Source organism: Ceratotherium simum, chromosome 20 (assembly GCF_057802395.1).
Source record: "Ceratotherium simum simum isolate JZ-2026a chromosome 20, ASM5780239v1, whole genome shotgun sequence".
NCBI lineage: Eukaryota > Metazoa > Chordata > Mammalia > Perissodactyla > Rhinocerotidae > Ceratotherium > Ceratotherium simum.
In genome coordinates, this window is record NC_141919.1 from 34,421,824 (window position 1) to 34,442,787 (window position 20,964).

The following is a 20,964-nucleotide window of genomic DNA, read 5'->3' on the forward strand; positions in this document are numbered from 1 at the left end:
CTTTAATGGACTTTAGAAGTGATATCCTATTTTAGACAGATTTGGAGGTTTGCATAGCTATAGCCACATTTAAAAACACTGAACACTTCACTAATTTGCAATTCTTGTAAACACAGTAAGATCTGCATGCAGACATGGGTCATTTTGCTAACTGACAGAAAGAGCATAGAATATAAAGCAGTTATTTAATAAAATTAAATTCAAACATAGTGTTATCAAATCCAATTAAATTAATTAAAAAATACTTATGATTATTTAAATAAGACATTTTCAATGAATTTAATTAAGAATATTAATTTTTTAGACTATTTAAATAAGATGCTTTCATTGAGCTTGACTTCTTTTTTATAAGTATATATTTTTTCCAAATGGAAGAGTTATATAAATTTCTTGGGGGAAAAAAAATCAAAACATGTAAAAATGTATACACTTTAAAGTGGATGTTATACCAATCTTTAAAAAGAGGCGAAGTCATATTATAATCATTTTAGGTAGTGAATGAATAAAAAGTCATCAAATTTTAAAAACTGAATCCAACTAATTTCCTTAGTTTTTACCTGAGTAAAAGCAGACATTTTATTAGTTAATTCGTTTAAACGCTACTCTTCAGCAGTTTCTCTCAAGCAATATGGAGACGGGCTGCCCATTTACAACTGATACGAAGATTCACTTTTAACATATACACTTTCAGTAAAGAGAAAATTACAATCATAGCAGGGTTGGAAAATTATATTGGCTCTACTTTTGGTGAACTCCATATGAGATTATTTCACTCTCTTCTGTAAATTTTTATCTCTTATTACATATGATTATACCATGAATTTTAATTAATTTGTCAATTTCACACAAATTGTTCTTTATTGACATAATACATAAGAAGCTGTCTTAGTACCGCTTACTTTCTAAAACATGAGACAATATCAAAACCAGTTTTGAGAATGAAGTTTTAGAATAATTTTCTCGGCCAACCAAATAAAGTCAGTTCTCAATGATTCACATCAATGTACAAACACAAGTTAAAACTTTATTTAAACCAAATTCCTTCTTTAGCTATTGATTCCAACGATCTTTCCACTCCAAAATTTGTGAGTGCTGCTAATAACAGTTAAATTGACTAATTTGACATTTTTCTGCTAGCTTTTCACTTCTGACAGGGGAATAAATGAATAATACAATGGCTTAAAGTTGGCAGTAGAGGAAAGAGCTGAAATGAGAAGACTCTATAATGTGAAAACCCAGTGCTTCATCCTCAAATAGCTAAAAAGATCTTCCCTAAAACAGTGATTTCCTTTTTCAGGTCCTAAAATCTAAGTGTCAAATCCCCTCCCCCCGCAAAAAAAAAAAAAATTATAAATTGCTTAAAACATTTGATAGCACTTAGAAATTCCAATGATCAATTAGCATATGCTATAGATCCAAATTAATTTGAAGTTGCATTTACATAAGAAATAAAGGAGGAGGGTAGGGAAAGAGGGATGGTATAGCCAGAACAACTAAATTTTTAACATATATTTTCTGTAAAGCTAGTTAAAAACAAACACTACAGCTCATGTAATTTTTAGGTGTAAGTGTAGGGTTGGAAATAATTAAAATGTTACCTTTGCCAAGTAATTCCCAATGTATCCTCACTGGTACTGGGGTATAAATGCCTGCCGTTTTGATTCATGGTCCAGTCACAAATCCTCAGCTGTCAATTGAAACCTAGCAGTCAGATATGGATCGAGCAGTACTACAGTTTTTAGTATTTAAATGAACACATGCAAACTAGTACTGTACATGGCATTAACCTTACTTTCCCAAGAGGCAACATAAAGGAAAAAAAAAAAAAAAAAAAAAGCAAAAGAAAACCTTACGTTGAAAAGCAAAATTCCTAGACTCTTTTTTAGAAAAAGCTATTGCAATATGCTTCTCTATTAATTAAAGCATACAAGAGAAACGAGTGCTTACAACATAACAATTAGCCATTATTAGGGTACCAATTGAGCTGAAATAAAAGCAAACGTTAATGTTCAATAGAGAGATATATTTTAGAAAGAAAATAAAAAAGCTTCTTTTATGCAACATACCAAATAATCTGCACTGAGTAAAATAATCCATAACTTTAAGCATGCAGTTTGCAAAACACAGAAGACATGCAGTTTAGAGGAGAAAGGCCCCACCTTATAAACAGTTTCCCTAACTTATGTTTAGAAGCATCAAGGTATTCAGCACTGATTTTGTTTTATTCAAAGTGGCATTTTTTAGAAAGAGTTGATAAGAATTTCTACTTTTATTTTAAATTCAGAGTAATGGCATTTAAAATACTTTACCACTTCTGAACAGAGTGAGGAATGCACTGAATACAAGCTGAAACAAATTCTTCCCAGATCTCCGAATCATCAGCTCTGCTCTTCAGAGATTGTTCGAGTAACCCTATCCAGCTCTGTTTGGTTAACAGCTGCCCTACAGTGCTAGCAGATTTATTGAAAAGATATATTGCTTATTTTTATGCTGAAGAAAGTAAACTTATCTGACTTTAGGGGAAAAAAAAACACTAGAAAATCATGGTTTTTAATCTTTAGATAGCCATGCTGTAAATTAAGTGCATCTTGCACTGAAAAGATGACTTATCACAGCAATCCACTAAACCTTGTTTGCTGCTTTTCAGGGAGAATTTCTAGAAGATGATGATTGGAGCCAAAGTGCCTTTAACTTATGATAAATTATTTTAATCCTTTCTGATAATGTTATGGCTAAAAAAACGCACTATTGAGAATCTTTATTTTTCCTGTTAGGTTCTTGAGTTTCTATACACTCTAAGTAACAGTGATGCTGGAGTTTTAGAATAATTGTTTTTGTTCATTTTTCTACAAATCTATGAAGTTCCAAAAATACCACCTAAAATTTCCAAAACGTGTTTTAATTACATTGATATTTCAGGTAAAAGTAACTTTATAATTTAAAGAACTGAAAAAATTCCCTTAATGTAGATAGATAAATAGTCAGATAAATAGATCAGTAGACATGTAGATTCTGCTCAGAAGCCATAAATCAGTAAAAAAATTAAATGAGAATGAAAAATATTCTTCAAATAGACCACAATACTTGCATAAAGGAGAAAATATATACTTGATTAGTTTTAAATCAAACAGAGAAACTTTTATGGCAAGATTTTTAAAAAGTTCTCAAAAGGGACCATCTAATCAGAAATGCAATGTGATGCGGCAATCTGAAATTGTTTTTTTGCAGTAACAGTAAGCCAGGTGTCTATTTCAAAATAAGTTTTTGTTTTTGTTTTTTTTAAAAAGAGCAGTACTATGAAAACAATCTAAGTTTAAGAAACTTGACTGTGTATAAAGATTACTTTAGGGACCACTTATTGATTCTGCTCTAGTCAATGAAAATCCTACTTTTGAGTCAATTAAACATTCTCAAGAAGAGAGGGATATATTTAGGCATAGCTCATGATAATTCTGCTAACAATTAACTTCACATTAGTTTCTGTGGGGCTCTCACGTTAGAATGGAGAAGTTTTCAGAAAGAGAAAATACTTTCACAAAGCCAGGTGACCCTAAATACCAGTCACTGATTGGCCTCTTGCCCCACAGACAATTTCAAGACACTGAGTCTCCTTGGAAGGCTGTATACGTAAATTGCTTAATTTTTTTGCTGTTCATGTTGCTAAATTTTTGTTTGTTTGTTTACCGTCCCCAAAAATGTCACGTGGGGTATCTTTGGCCCACGTGGAACACTTAAAAGCAACATATTTTCAGACTTTTCTTTCCTAAGAGCAGTCTCAAAGGGGTTAAACCTAACTACGGCTATTCATTTTCATCCATATTTAAGATACATGCAATAGGAATATTTTCTCCCAAACAGAAATACATGTTTAAGTACATACAAAATTATCACTGAATATACTTAGCAATAATTTAAATGCCAAAGAAATTGGCAGGATATTAATTAGTATTGAATTAATTTCCTTTCAGTTACTGAAAATGTGAAATATAATTAAATTTATTTAGCTATTTAGATGGTGGACTAGCACTATAGACATTTCCAAAAATTTCTGAGGAGACATGTTTATACATGCTTATGTTATAACTTACTTAAACCAAGTTAACTTGAGCAAGAGTCTCTCTCCTCATGTTTTTTAAAATTTATTAATTAACCTTTTGCATAAAGCATCTTTGAATTAATAAACCCCCTGAAAAAGTGCAATTTTAAAGGTGATTGTGTGGGTAGGAGAAATAATTAAAAATTAAAATAGAAATAATCTATTTACTGAAGATTTCCATGACACTAATTCCTAATAAAATCAATTCCTAAGAACCTTGTTTGTCCAACATAGTCTGGACTCAGCAAATTTTGAACAGATTCTAAGTGATGATAGGTTAATACTAGGCATATGTAAGCTTCTTTTTGGGGCATGTTAAATATACTTGACATACAATTGGTATATAATTCAGCATTCCTAAAAAAACGTATTTTACATTAGACTTTAAATAAGTTTAAAATAATAAGTGATAATGTTATTTGAGGTTGATGTAGCGATTCCTCAGTTTCTGTCCTATAAGCAAGTCAGTGTTATATAATTTAGCTATCAATTCTTTTTTAAATTAAATTTTAAAACTTTAATTTTAAGTTGTACATAAGCTCTAATAATACTCTAATGATTTTTCCAAGTATCTTCTCTCAAAAATAGAAAATTGGGGGCAGGCTGGTTAAGTTCACGTGCTCCGCCTTGGCGGCCTGGGGTTTGCAGGTTTGGATCCCAGGTGCAGACCTACACACCGCTCATCAAGTCATGCTGTGGCCGGTGTCCCACATATAAAGCAGAGGAAGATAGGCTTGGATGTTAGCCCAGGGCCAATCTTCCTCAGCAAAAAGAGGAGGATTGGCAATGGATGTTAGCTCAGGGCTAATCTTCCTCACCAAAAAAAAAAAATTACATTTCTCCCCCAATAGTAATCAAACTTAAAACACCAGGTGCAGATTAGTTTAGAAATTTAGTCTGTTAAGGTTGTGTGCTTGTATGTGGAGGTGGATAGCAATTCTTATTTTTGTAACAATATAGACTCTTTGATAGACCTGATCATATGCATTTCCTTACAGAAATGCACACTCATACAAATCATTTTAATTCTTTAATTTATATGCACTGGCCAATATGAAATTAGATTGTCTGGAAAATTGAGGTAAAATTTATATTAAAACAATTATGCCCAGAATTCCAAAAGCAAACAAAAGGTGAAATAAGGAAGTAAGATTCTCCTCCAAAAAACCTATGAGTAAAGAGATAAGGTTGAAATAGTCCAAACAACTAAGAAAGAAGTGAAGGTCAAGTTTTCACTGTATATGTTCTTGGGATGGGGTTCCACAAAGTCCCTGCAGTGAGAACCTTGCTCCTCGCCCAACTCGAATGAGCGTGTTTCAGAAAAGCAAGGACAGGGACCAATCTAGTTTCCCTCAAAAATCTGCATAAGGGGAAACACCTAAGATTTGGATGCTGACCCCTTCCTTCACTACACTCAAGTAGTCACGCAGGTAGCTGAAAGCCTTAAAGAACAAATATTGCTTGTGATTTCAGAATAAGAGTTTGTTTATTCAAATGAGGACCCTCCATTGTTATTAACAGTGGCTTTTGTTAAATGCTCAGCAATTAGCTTTGGGAACAAAAGAAAGAAGGTAAGCAAAATGTCCTACTTTGCTCGACTCAGCAAACAAGCTGATGTACTAAGAGTCCCTCATGATGACAACAGCTCTCAGTTGAACCAATAAACCATTAAACTGTAAACAGAATAACCAACACAGGCAAATTTACCTTTCCACTTTTTTTTTTAAGCTTACAGGGACCCTTAAGGGAATATCTTGAAAGGTGTGTTTTATGTTCTCTCAGGTTTCTTCATTTCTCCAGATAGCCTCAAGGAAACAGATTTTTGGGGAGTGGAGGTGCCTTTGTGGGGGAGGGGTGTTTAAAAAGATTAACACTCCAATATTCATACTTTCCTCTTAACTCTTAGATTAATAGAATTTTATTTTATTACTATTATTAATTACCTGCCATGGAGCAAATAAAATCAGCTCTGAATGAATAGGATGTAGCCTTACAGAACAAGCAAAATGCTCAGAATAAAATTGTGTTATATGTGGAACATATAACACATAAAAAAAAAGATATTCAAGATCATACTGGTACTTTAAACTTACTGCCAATGTTAATATCAGAAACCCAAGCTTCTTGATACTTAATTTAAGTAGCACAGTAGAATTAAGTTAAATGGGTTTGCATAGTCCATGAACTATAAACATTACTGACCATAAATCATTAGTATTAGAAAATTAAAGTTTTTTTTTTAAATGGAAGCTACTTTAACTTGTAAATTTAAGGTTTCAAGGGAAATTACAAATTGTGCAAACTCTTCATTTTCCTCTCCAAGATCAGGATACAGAGGAACAAGGTTTAAGGGCTTGTCCAGGGTGAGACACACCCTATTCCTGTCAACACTAAAACCAACCAAACCCCCTGACTCCTAATCCCTAGTCCTTACCCAGGACACCAGTTTACCTGTCATTCTTCTTCTTCTACCCTATCCCTCATGTGCAGCCCAAGAATATTTAAGGCTAAAATGTCTATAATTATAACCTACAGAATTTCCTGTATTTTCCCGATTCAACTGAGATCTTTTAAAGTTAATATTTCAGAAAAGAAGATAATTTTTCCCTTGTGATCTTGTTGATTGAAATGTAAGGTTACAGTAAACAAAATTTATTTTTACATTAATTAGAATAGTTTATCTGGATATTAGCCTTTGATAACCAGTAAAAGTAAGTGAATAAATGAATGAATGATGAAAGACAGACCATGGAAGGTTTTTTTTTTAAATTTAAGAACTAGTCAAAAGCTAAACATTTGCATAGCCATTATTTTGACTGAAACTTCCTTTAAATGTGTTTCCTTTCCAGCTAGCATATGTGAAAAGTGACCTCTTATCCACTTACATACCTACCCAGAAGTCATGTGATAGGGTTTTACGTCAAGCTGTCAATTATGATAACAGACACAATAAGAACAGCCCAAGTGTTGATAGCCTGCTTCCTGACTTGATTGAAAAGTTTGTTGATAGTCCACTTGTGTCCTTTCAATTGCTTGCCTCTAATAAAAGACTACCTTTCCAGTGTTTTTAATGTACCTAGCTTTAGCTTTGCCATTTGCCAGGACAAATATCATAAAGGGATTTCAATTAATACCATAGTTTAAAAAAAAAAAATCCTACAGAGGCAATTTCTTAAAGAGGTCATTAGAATAATAGAACTTTAGAACTTCTGTAACAGAACTTTCTGGTGTAATAAAAACTACTTTCAAATTCTAGTTCTAAAATTATATCAAGAAAAGTGTTGAAGATATTTTGATATAAAGTACCCCAATAATTGAAATTGAAATAATAGCATTATATAGTCATGCAATAGATGTAACATGCTGAAGCTCAAGCATCAATAAAATTCATGCAATTGTGATAAGTTGATCAGACCATTCATTCATTAGCTCTAATAAAAAGTGGTATATATAGTCAGGAGATTATAATTTTGAGATTATAAAATTAAGCCTTATATCTTATAAACTAGAGCTCACTTGACTTTGTTGTCTCACTTAGGGAAGGCAAAAGTGACGTCCTATTTGTTCCATCTAAAATCTCAAGTTTATATCAAAGGTTAATATGCACTTCAATAGCTGGTTCAAATGATAACCTTTTATTTCCAAACAAGAAGCTTCCTAGCTACAAACTTTTATTTCCAACTTGCAAAAAGGTTTTTTTATATGTTGTAATGATAGATAATAGTAAGGATTTATATTTTTATTATGACCTTACACTCAAATATAATGGTGATAATCAAGTTAACCAGACCCTCTTATGTTACCAAACTTTCTATTATAGCAAAGAAAGAAGGCCTGCGATTTAGCAAATTCATTATGAGGTTGACCAGATAAGGAATTGGTGCTAATTCAAGTAAGTTGTCTCATATTTGCCATTTATACTAAACTTGTTAGATTGGGTTATAAAATAATTTCTGCACTTTCTAAGCAACATCCAACACTCGGCTACATAGTTCCTGTTTTCTCAGAGAGACAAAACTTAGGAAATGTAGTTCCTTCATTGCCTATCATAGTGAATGTGCAGTGTGTTCATGAAGTATAAGGGGGAAAGGAAACACTGCATTCGACCAAACTTCTATGAAGTCAGAGGGAAGGTCCTTGACACTTCTGAAAAAGTTCCAAATCATAAAAAGACATTTCTCAGCAGAGACTACAGAGTTCAGTTTGCCAAAGCAGGACTCCCAAGTTCTTTAAGCCACCACATCATCTTCTGATAGAAAAGTTAAAGAAGAATGAATCTCCAATTGAATCTTTGATTTTAAGATTTCCCTCATGCCGATAGTAAATGCATTAATTCAGCCAATCATCCCAAAGACAGTTGAGTTCCAGATCTCAAACAACACTCGATTGTGTTAAGAGATCAAGGAAAATTTTAAAGTCCCGATTAGCTGGCATGAGCTGATTATTCTGACTAATTAGAGCAGACTGGTTTTAATGGCAAATTATCAACTGGTTTACATGACTTTTTTGAAATAGTCTTCATGATTATGTGACTTTATTTTTTAGATTCAAATGAGATATCATATTTACAATGATAGGTGAAATTCCTGCCTCAGAAAAAACTAGTACTTCAAGGCAGTTAGCAACTAGTATTAATCAGCAATAACCATTATAAAAAGGAGTACAGAGATGTATAACTACTAATAACAACTGGGTGTGTACCAAATTAATGGGTATAAAAGCATATACCGATACGAATGTATTACTCTTACAAGTGGAGTACAGGGTTAATTTTAATACTTTCCATCTCAATTTAAGAATGCTAGTATCCTTGTGTGTAAGAAATGACTATATGGAAAGCTCTGCTTTAGTGTCATCTTGTGGAAAGATTATTTATAAGATAGCCAAAAATTATTCAACAATTTTAAATTTATTGTTAACTCTAATATATGTAGGCTATATTAAAGATCTTTTCTAAGAAAAAAGAGCACTCAACAATGCACGTCAATACTTTTCATAACCTAAAAGGATAAATCTTTATAAAGCACCCGCCAATGAACTGAAGAATGTACCTGGTGACAATATTTATTCTTAAGGGGTCATGTATATTAAAGGCTATGGGGAATGTTTAAAAGAACTCTCTCAGACTAAAACCATTGCCTTTCTAATTTTGAATTTCTCCTAGCTAATATAAAATGATTGATTACCTTTATTTCATGTACCCCTTCATTTTCCTTTTCATTCATCATTGAGTACTTTAAACCAAATGCATTTAAAACCTGCCGCTAGAAGAGTGGTCTCTTTTAAATCTTTGTAAAGTAATGAAAGGACACAGTAAATCAATTTCATTTCTGCTGTAGGAAAGAATAACCTTTACTCTATTGAAGTCATTTAAACTATTTCTGTCCCTCTGTTCCTGGATAGTAAACATAAAACTTCATCTCTATGATTCTTTTAAAACATGAAAGGATAAAAGTAATAAGCCTTTAACTGGAGCCTTAGCTTAATAATATACATGTATAGCATGATATGCATATACATTCATTTTCTGCATGACCTCAAATTGTAGCTCATTATGAATTTGGGCATTTTGGGCCTCTTCAATTCAAAAAGTAGCACTAACTCTTTCATTATATACAGGACAAATGATCTGTCCGTATGGTATTTAAAAGTGAACATTACATTTTTAGTTATGAAGTTTATACAGTTTTTTCTTCCAAGGATCAATAAGCATCATATATTCCATAAATATCAACTGTGTTTGACCAAACAAATCATATTTATATTGTAAGGGGTCTTCATTAGACATAGTCCACTTAAATAACAAGTGGTGGTCTTTGAGGAAAAAAGGTTTTAGTTCTGAAATTCATATATATGTAGATATATTTTTTCAATTAAAATGAGCTCAGAACTCTACATTAAGACTTGTATTTTCCTGACACTTGCTAAGTTTTCTTGCTTTGTCCTCAGATATGTGAAAAGAGAAGTACTTTTACAAATTACCTTTTGTGATCATAATTATACGAGGCTCTAATGTTAGCCATAAGTGATGAATAAAAAAATTAAGCTGCCATAGGTTAGGACAGGACGATGGGAAGATTGCTTCTAAATACATAGAATTGGTTATAATATTCTAAACGTGTTTGGGGCTAAAGGTTTAAATATGGAGGCACGTTTCTATGAACTAAAAATTAACTGGAAATTAGAGACATGTCATAAAGAATAATGCAAATCCCATGACAAAAATATTTCTGAAAATATGTGGAATGATTTTTAAAAGAACAAGCTTCTAAACCTATAAAGCCTGCATATGTTTTTCAAAAACACAATGAACATATATTTTGTCAAATAGAACCATATTATAGTAATTATAACACATTTCATATTATAGCAATTTTAGAGGTGAAAAAAAGCAACATTCCAGAGAATTATGTTGAAAAGCCAATGGCTGGCAAAACCACTAATTATTATTTGTTATTTTCATAACTGTGTACAGATGTTTTCAGTTAGTTCTCACTCTTCTGTTTTGTTTTGCTTTTTTTAAACCTGGCAAAACGTCAAGTATCTTGAACAAGCTATCATCTTTATGATTTTCTCGGAACTCTGCATGTGGTGACCTTTAATATATGCAGTCTGCCACCTTGGTCTACAAATAGGCAGGACTCGAGAATTCTACATGAAGCGCAGTTAAGATAGGCACAATAAGCATAAGCTACGTGGACAGGTCTAGAACAAAAGTACCTGTGCAGGCTTACTACATATGTAAAAACTCATGCATATGCACATACAACTTATAAATGAAGAGCAAGTTAGTTAATACCAGCTCTTTCTTATTCATTATAGCTATTTTTCCCTATGTAATATTTTGCACACCGTTGATTTCAAACTGCTCTGCTATCAGAACTTGAGAGCAGCAAACATATACATCATAAAATATATTTAAATTCTGAAGTATTTAGAATTATTTCTGTCACCCTGTAACTAGAATGGTGGGATTTCTGTATTGGTATGGTCCATGCTTTGGACTGTGGCTAATTTGTTTATAAGCCACCATTAATCCTGGCTTTATATTTTCACAGTTTGGGTAAACACTTCATTTGCATTAAATTTACAGCATTAATGAGATGTGAAATTTAAAATGCTACTTGAAAAATAAATGATGTAAGAAAGCAGAACCAAAAAAAGTGTTTTATCACATCTGAAATCAGTAAACCAATTTAAACCTATTAAAATAGGAATGATATGTCACCTGAGATTTTAGCTTCATAACTCATCTTCTTGGACTAAAATACCAAAATGAGGACTAAAACATCTGGAAAATATGAAAGCGCTCAAAAACACAAATTGTGTACTGTTTGTCTCTAATTGGCTTTTAAATCACTTTTCAATTTTTATCTTTGGAAGCTATAGGCTAGTAAGTTCTCAATAGCCAATAGGACTGAGAAAAATACTCTGGCTGAAACACTGTTATTTATTCATGGATGTTATCGATATATGCTACAAAGATAGAAAAGGTCTTGAGCAAATTTGAGAAACCCTGTTCAGAGAGGCAAGAAACAAAGGATAAATGAGAAAATATTTTGGAAAATGAAATGATCAATTTCTTTCTCAGAAGCCCCGTGAGCCCCGTTCTGAGTCCAGATCTGAGAGGCAGCATGGAGAAAAGCACCAGTGCAAAAGCGTGGCTACACCATCACACCTGGGGGAATCTTGCCCACCTGTTGCTGATGTAGGAAGGATGGGTCTCTTGGGCTTAGTCCCACATATCGATTGGCTTGAGATGTGCCTGAGGCTGTGTAGGCTGATTAAGGAAGAACAAAAACAAAGATAAAAATTGTGAACTATCAGAATGAACACCCTGTCCATGTACAAGAAACCCAGAGAAGTGGGACTTGCAACCAAAAAAAAAAGTGTCCCTATTTCTCTTCTCTTTTGTCTGGGTGAATACCAAGTGATATAAAAGAAATGGTAGTTGACCTCAAATCAACTAGTTTATCCCCCTCCCCAAAAATGTATCCAGTAAACCATACCCCCTCCTTTGGTGTGGGGGTCTCACACTTACGTGCTCCGGTTACAGTCCTGCAGGAGTACCAAGGACCAGCCTAGACAGAAGGATGCTTTTCCTAGATGTACCTTTTTACCAGATATTAGTTGCCTAATAATGGAATAATCAGTGATGGTCTGTGATTCTAAATGTAAAAGCAGACTGAAAGTCTCTCAGGAAAAAGCAAAAGCTTTTAATGATGGGATTTAAGCAGATGTGCTTGATGATATGGGATGAAAATGTCTTGCTCAAAAGTCTTACTTAAAAAGAAAATCTAATATTACTAACATGAAGGAGAAGCCTATTTTTATTATATCATATAGACTGAATTAGCTCAGTATTTTATTTAATGTGAAAATCATCTTAAGTTTGATAGAAATGCTTTTGAAAAAAATTCTTTATTTTCCATAAGCACAAAAAGTCCATTTCTTGTGACTGGTCCAGGAAGGGATTTGATGGCACCTTTTAAATACTTGGCCATCAGGTAATAAGCACATATGGTGAATACTTCTTAAATTATTATGGTCTCACCTTGCAAGTAGTTTTTGTACAAGTGCTTTTTGGTATAGAGAGAATTTTCCAAAGAAAAGATCTCCTTGTTCCTAAAGAAAGTTTTGTTTCTTTTCAGAAGGAAAGGACTACTTCTTCGCAGCACTAAGCAATCCCATTGTTCAATGTCAGAATAAGCAGAACTATTTCACCATACGCTACATACAGAGGTTTGAAGAAAGCTAAAATGTTTGGTTTTAAACCATCAGGTTAATGATGAATCCAAACATTAATTTTAAAAAGGCTTTATTTTAAAATCAATATGTGAATATCATTTGAAGGACTGCAGAATTTGATCCACTGAGGCTTTTTCAAGTCAACTTTTTTAAAACAGTGAAGATGCTCACAATTCATCTTTTAATTATTCCTGAATAAAGGGGCCAAGCAAGGGCACCCATAACAACCAAGGGCCCCTACTCAATCTCCAGGCCTCTAGAATTCAACGTACAGCATGGACAGCTGGAGAAGAGCCTCACCCATACAGAGTAGACACAAGTCTGTGCTACTCTTTCTTTTCAACCATGAGAAAGAGGTTTCCTTGGCCTCTGTATTTTCTTTAATTTCATTGACTTATCAACTCAAAGACCAATTTCTCATTATCAGTGGTACCTAGGGAGCTGGAGCTACAAGTCTGTTTACAGAAAAGAAAAACAACTCACTCTATTTCTTTTATGCAGAAGTGGAAAATGGACTGAAGCAGCCATCTTTATACAACCAAGATATTCCTTTTGAATATTTTGTAATTTTACTAGTCAAATCAGATCCCTTTTTGATCAACCTGTATGTGAGTATAAGAACAAGTCATTAACAAACAGGCTGACAGTACTCCCATAAGTGAGCTGTGGTCATTTGGGTCTGATCTTCTCTTGAATCTCATCTATTAATGTCACTATAAAAGCAGGTGCCAGAAGTTTCTGGAACTTGGTTTTGATCATTTATCCTGTGATAGTCTTTCAACAACTTTTTAAAAAATCTTTCTTTTCCATTTGCTTTTATTTAAATTGCTGACTTTGCTCAAAGATGCCAAGACATCCACATTTAAAATTTGGACACAGTATTTCAGTGACTGTAATGTACATAGCTAACCTTTTGTTTCAGTCTTCCTTGACTGGGTCTCATCTATCTGTGCATTCAGGCAAGTGTTCACTAGTGTAGAACCTTCTACCAACAAACCAGTTACTAAGCAATAATCATTATTGATGGGAATTGCAAGCCCATATGGATTTATTAGTCTATGGGCCTCAAGAATTTTGAGAAAAAAATGCTGAACTCACTATACACTCAAAGTATTGTCCATTTTTCTTATAGGATTCCTCCCTAGGTTTTCAGAAGCCATATACACACACAAAAAGAGCATCTTTCCAATGACTGAGAAAGAGCGAGCCAGTGGTGCCTCCAATTGTCTCTGTAATTTCACATAAGAATTTCAAGAGCATGGGGATTTTCTTGCTCTAGGAAAGAAAATAGAAATTCTGATTTTAAGATATATGTATAATTGGTGAGGAACATGCTAATTCCTCCTGACTGGAACTTTATCCATTCCACTTTACCAATCCGTGCACACCAGCTCCGATACTAGGCAGCTGGTAGTTTGAATGAAGCCAATTGAAAAATTGTGTAATAATTCCTTGTGTACTTATGAGTAGTCTATATAAAGAAGCAAAGAAATCATCTGGGTTATTGGTATGTGCTATGTAAGTTCACTGGATAAATCTCTGACATTTAAAATGTTACGGTCGTGCTAAAAAGTATAGTACCTGATGTACCATGATAGGCAAAATAATAAAAAAATTAAAAAAAAAGTTGCAGACAATGGAAGAGCAGGTAGCTTACATGTGCCTAATACTAAGCTTTGAGATGTTTTCTGCAGCCAACACTGTGTGACTGTTTCTCACAATGACATAACCTACAGGAATGTAAACACGGAATTATCTTACAGAGGCACTGACTCAGTCTGCCTTGTGAAGGGGGTTGATTTCTATAGGAATGCTCCAATAAGTAACAATTATCTAATCTCTCTTTGAGTGATATAAAAACCTTGTACACTGAGTATGTTAGTGCATTTTCAATGTATACCTTGAACGAGCAGGCATGACTTCTTATTTTTGCTATAGCTATTTACTCAAACAAATAAGCTTCTCCCTTTTCAAATATGATGTACGGACTGAAATTTGATAAGAGAGAGCATGTGATTGCCAGGCCACATACATGCCTGCTAGTTCCACATAAATGAGAAATCTCCATCTGGTCGGGTAGCTGGAAAAGTTGCCGTGTTTTCCGCCTTGGATCAGATATCCAATGGCGCCTTTGATGGACATTTCTCATTTCCTACAGAAATACTTACTGGTTGCTGTAGGTGAAGCTGCCTCACCTTCAGTGGATGTAGTGATGGGTTTAGTATCTGTCATGGTCAGGGTCACAGGTCGCACTGCACTGGGATGGGGAGAGGGTGCCAAGACAGGAGTGAAATGGCCAGGCACTTTCCCTACTACTTGACCACTGCTGTTAGGCTACAAAACAAAAACAGAATGCCGGGTGAAACAATCCAAAAGGCAGTCATCGTGTCCAACAACTCCACTCAGCACACTTGGCCGCGTGGACCCTGCACACTGTGTGTAACGGCCACACAAGCCCTCTCAAGTCCAAGTCAGAGAGGCCAACCAACGGTTAGTAGTAATAAGACGTAGCAGCATTTAAAAGAAAGTCATCATCTTCAAAGCACTTTATATAGGTTAATTCGTCTTTACAACCCTTGGGAGCCAGGCAGAACTAATCCTTGCATTTAGTAGGCCCGAAAACTCAAGTGGAGACTTAAATGCTTAGCCCAAGGCTAAAACGGAAGTCCTTACTGAGCTAGTGAGAATTAGAACCAGAGCTTCCTTCTTCTCTGCTCTTCGTTTTCTACAGTGAGTCAGTTCTGGCTTTCAGAACACAATTTGCACCTAAATGATGATACCACTGACACAAAGAAGACAAGAACATCTAGGAAATCAAACACATCAAACTTGATAATTTCCTTCGTTTATAGTCAAGGCCCCTTCTTCTACATACAAAAACTCTAGCTCTCACTCACACACGGGCACACTCAGACACACACATCAAGCAAGTTAGATTCTAGGATCTCCACTCAACTTTTGATGATTTACTAATACAAGCAGATTGAACGATATTTAAAGCATTTAAAATTTCAGATCTATACAATGATATAAAATGCTGAACTAGGTCTGTCCTTACACCTACCAATAAAAGATTCCCAAAGTAAATTAAAATGCGTTGAAGTGAAGCAGAGGGCAATCAAATATACTGTTATTTGAGTTACTCTTCCATTGTTGGGCATGGTGAGTTACACAAAACATTTATTGTTGACATTTGTGGGAATTAACTGAGAAAATCCCCTGGGCAATGATAGAAAAGATATTATTATCTGAATTTCAGCCCCGGGTGCAAAAATAGTATCCATGGTAGGAGACAAAATCCTAAGAGTACACTGTTTGAAGAAATACTAGAATGTATTTTTCTAGACAAAGAATGCTATTTTTAATTACACTCATGCTAGAATTCTCCAATGAATGGTGTACATAACAATTTGCTACGAGGGTATTCTCCACAAATATTTAGTCTTTATAATTTGCACTGCTAAAGGCAAAGAAAGCAATGCAGCAGAATATTTACCTAAACACCTGTACATAAATTACAAGTAGTCATTTCTTTAGAGAAAAGGAGGAACAGCTAATAACACTTAAATACTGTAACTTAGAGACATGAACTAAGTCTTCGGTTGGGTTCCTCAGAGGCCACCATTATTTATTCTAAAAAGAAAATGGACTCCTTGAATATCCTGCCTATTCATCACAAGTAATTTTAAGTATTTAACTTTATGTCAGGAAAATTGACCAGAGTTTCCCCCTACGGAAACCTATGACAGAGTTATATCTTTAAACTAATTTTATTTAAAATATTCCATTGAATACCATGTCTGTCTCACTCTAATTGGTGCAGCAGCAATGTAATTAATCTCCAAATTGCTGTGGGGAGGACAAGGCATCTCAATGGCTTGACTTAACAATCAAAATCAGTGCAGTGCTAGAGGATACCGGGAAGGAACAGATGACTACAGGTGAACAATTATTCATTTTTTCCACTTTTTAGAGCTAAAACGGTGAATATCAAGAGTTCTATTTTGAAATGCAAATTAATTGCTTTGGAGTTGGAGTTAAAAATCAAAGCAGATATACCTTTCCTACAAAAACAATTCCGCAGTTTACTATAAAGACCCGCTCTTGGCCGGCTCCGTGGCTTAGCGGTTAAGTGCACGCACTCTGATGCTGGCGGCCCGGGTTCGGATCCCGGGAGCGCCCCGAGGCACTTCTCCGTCCAACGCGAGGCCGAGTCCCACGTACAGCAACTAGAAGGATGTGAACCTATGACATACAACTATCTACTGGGGCTTTGGGGGTAAAAAACTGAATAAATAAAATCTAAAAAAAAAAAAAAAAAAAAAAAAGACCCGCTCTTACTTTCAAGAAGAAAATGTAGTTTGTTTCTAAAGCAGACCATCATCATCTGGTTATTTGAACATTGCAAAAGACTGCTTTCTAGATCTCACTCAAGAAAGAAGGTCTCATTTTCACTGGTGGTACACTTGGTGGTAAAAAGCATTTCTGTATACCGTGTTCACCAAAACAGTCCGACAGTACCTACCTGAGAGCGAGGAACAGAAGAAGAATGACAATAATGTCAAGAAAATGCTGCCAAAGAACATGATTTTACCTTGCCCATGCTGCAAGCTTTGTCTACTGGAACTGAACTGACATGAACCAACAGACGTTTCTCTCATTTATAAATAAGAGAAGTCACAAAGAAAGAATTCCCAAGCCAATACAGACAACTTTTCTGAAACTCAAGGTCAGAAGAATGGGAGGGTTATTTCTTTTCAGTTTTCTATTAGTTCAAACAGATGAAGCTCCACTACAAAGCTTCTCTTTTAACACTGTTAACAGATGAACTTTCGTACTGTAGATATGAAAAGAGAGACATCTATCTGAAGATGAAGTTGAACAGCATTAAGAAAGGATTATCCTACTTACTACATTGCTCCTATTATATAAAATCCTGAGAGGGGATTTTTTTTTTTAATTGAGATGAGAGAGTAAGATACTTCTCTTAGAAGCTGGATCTTTACCTTAAAACTATGAAGAAAAACTGAGAACACCATAGGCAGATTATCACCTAATATGCCCTCTTAATTTATAAAAAAATTGAAATATACGTAAAACAAGCACTGAATAATTAAAGAAATTCGTAACACTAAGGGTCTGATTTTAATTTGCATAATTTTTCCCCTAACGGTGCCTAATTAAGACATCAGTTAAAAAAAAAATCCAATGGAACTCTAAGATTTTCCACACTGAATTAACGTTAAGGACTTTTAATGGATGTCTTAATTAGACTTTGTTATTCATGGAAACTCTACACAAATTAAAATCAGACCTTGTGTGCACCGTTCCCAGCTGAGTCTAGCAAAATGCTCTATGGAACCAAGACTTTTGAATCTATGCTCTGACAGCAAATTTTATTTCTAAAATGATATACTAAGATCCCACTGTTTTACTTAGTAATTATTATTACTGTCAATAAAAGTGCTACGCCATTTGAACATTTTCCTCTAAAATACAAATAGTTTAAATTCAAATTCAAAATTCAAGAGTGGTGTCCTTAGTTTAGTATTATTACTCAACGGAGCTAGAAGTACAGGTAACTTTTTAAGTAACCGAAAAGGTGCTGGATATGTTGTTATTCAAAATGGAACATTCAGAAAGGACCATTTTGTTCAATTTTTAACAATTAAATTAAGACCAAAGGAATTTTTTTTTCAGATCTTTCTTTGTAAATTCATTACTATGCACATCCTATTGACTGGCATTTTAGTAATTGAACAGTATTCACAACAGAATGTTTATGAAAATCCCTCAGAGCATTAAAAGGTATAATAAGGAGTGGACAGGAGTCTTAGAAGTAAAGCAGCAAAGCCAAACACCAGCCCATAAGATCAAAATTACATCAGAGATTTTGCATATTACGATTATTGATAGACCCAGCTTTGGCACAGTCTACTTGACTATGGAAAATCCTCTTATACAAAATCCTTATGAAGTGACTTCTCATAGAAGAAACCACATGTTTAGGGAGTGACAAAGGGACATGAGTCACTACACTTATACAATGAATCCCTAAAGCCAGTGCACAATGTTTACCAAAAAAAAAAAAAAAGACACTTCTGGTAATGTCACTCATTATTAAATGTAGTCATGTCTGTGCAAAGAATATTCAAGTAGTCATCAAACACTGAAAATGTTTACATTACCAAAGCTTATTTTAATACCTAATAGTTGGTCTATAAATACAACTGCAATTTCTTTTGTGTGTGTTTATTTTAGCGCATACCTTGCTCCTGCCTGAAATAAGCACTTTGTCTCTGTGTCAAACCAGGTATTTTGGAGGTGTGAACTCCAGCTCAGAGCTTTTTTGTCATTGTACATTCTGGATAAACTTTCTCTTCAGTCAATGAAAATCCCAAAACATCAAACCAAAAACATCTTCACAAATGTGCCCCTTTGGGGCAACACACTTCCTACCTGTCATTCAGCCACCTTTAAATAAAAAACTTATTGAGTCACCAGGAAACTTCCTGAAGATGGATTTGAAAAGCTTGATGTTCTGCCAGACACACTGTATGCGTAAGCTTCATGTCTTAGAGTTAGACCTGTTCCGTCTCCCTTAGGCTCTAACCTTATTTTCTCTCTTATGTTTACCTGGCTGGTTTGTGGACTGGATGGGTCATAAGAAGGTACATAGTTCTTCAGAGTATCCTGAGGATTCAGGTGGGGAGGATATCTGATTGTTGGATGAGAGAAGTAGCTCGATGGGGCTGGAGGAAGAATAGCTTGTGTTGGAAATGGCAACGGTGAGGGCGGAGGTGGAGTCCGAGTAGAGATGACTGGAAGACAGAAAATGAAAGACGGACTCGTCAGTTATTTTCCCTACCGCTCCACACTGATCTGAAAGAATGCTGTGAAACTATAAAATTGAGAGCTGTTCATTTGTCCCCGTGATTTAACCAAACTCTCCTAAAATAACAGTTAACCTTTTACTCTAATTCTCAGTGCCGGCACTACTAAGCGCACACACACACAATCCCCACTCTAGAAAACTAACCATCTTGCGTGCTAGATCTATGAATGATTAAAAAAAAGTTTCTCTTTTATAGGCTAAGACAATACCTCATAAGACATTTCTTTAAGCAAAGTTATTTCCCATTAGAATACATTCTTTGGTTAGAAAGTCTTTTGTCTCGTAAGGCCAGACCAACTCACAGCATTAGTTAGAGGGCAGGGGACCCACACGTTTCCACCAAAATTCAAAACAGAAGTGTAATCTAATTTTAAATAAAGATTTTCCTTATATCTTAGCTGATGGTTGGTTAGAATGGAAGCCAATAATTAATAAACAATAATGTCCTGAATAATTACCTCATCATTGTATAAATGCTTATGAACATTTAACATAGAACCTGGGAACTCTTTCTCCTAATGAAAATGTTCCTTTCAAAACCAAAAGAGCTCTATTCTGTAACTATTTTTCTTCCTACTTCAACTTTTACTACATGTAGCTTAAAAGATATTATTAAGATCAAAAATAAAACCCACAGAAATGCAAATTTAAACTTTCATATAGGCATATTAACTTACCCATAAATCACATATTTTATAAAGGGAAATATATAAAATATATGCAATGTGGACAATGTTTAATTGTACTATAATTTTTCAACATTAGTATGATAATTTATTGTTTAGATTTTGAAATAGAATTCTTAAGTTTGAAAAATGGGGAAAGAATATAATTGCACGATCATTCTCTCTATAATGTTGAGGGAAATAATCACATAAATACAATTTAAGAGTATCAACCAGTATACGTAGAAGTGAAGATTAAATGTGTTTCTATTTAATAGTTTGATCCAAATCATAGGAAATTACATATGATAAATGTTTAGTGCTTTATGAGACAACTTAGCAAACAATATGAAAAATAAATTCTTTCCATGACCTATACATGAAAATCATCTGGAATGACTTATCTGCAACTTAGTAATTATGTGCAAAAAAAAAAAAATACTTTTTAAGGGATATTGCTCGTCTTTCCCAAAAAAAGATCTTTCAGAAAATTATAAGAAATTAAGAATGTATATCAGAGGAGAATCATAAATTCAATTTTATAGTCACAACTTTGCTCC

General features: G+C 34.2%; 1 protein-coding gene across 3 annotated transcripts in view; it reads right to left on the reverse strand.

The window, feature by feature from the left end:
- Nucleotides 1-20,964, reverse strand: part of NFIB (nuclear factor I B) — a 222,303-nt gene that overhangs the window by 13,955 nt on the left and 187,384 nt on the right. Inside the window, exons 8-11 of one of the 3 annotated variants that reach the window (XM_004436794.3) lie at nt 19,481-19,665; nt 15,040-15,178; nt 11,794-11,876; nt 1,599-1,687 (exon numbers count right to left, since the gene is read on the reverse strand). In XM_004436794.3, coding sequence (XP_004436851.1) covers nt 1,599-1,687; nt 11,794-11,876; nt 15,040-15,178; nt 19,481-19,665 — 496 coding nt within the window. Of the gene's footprint in view, nt 1-1,460; nt 1,688-11,793; nt 11,877-15,012; nt 15,179-19,480; nt 19,666-20,964 lie in introns of those variants that run through there. The other 2 variants (XM_004436793.3, XM_087444600.1) reach the window with 2 other exon arrangements.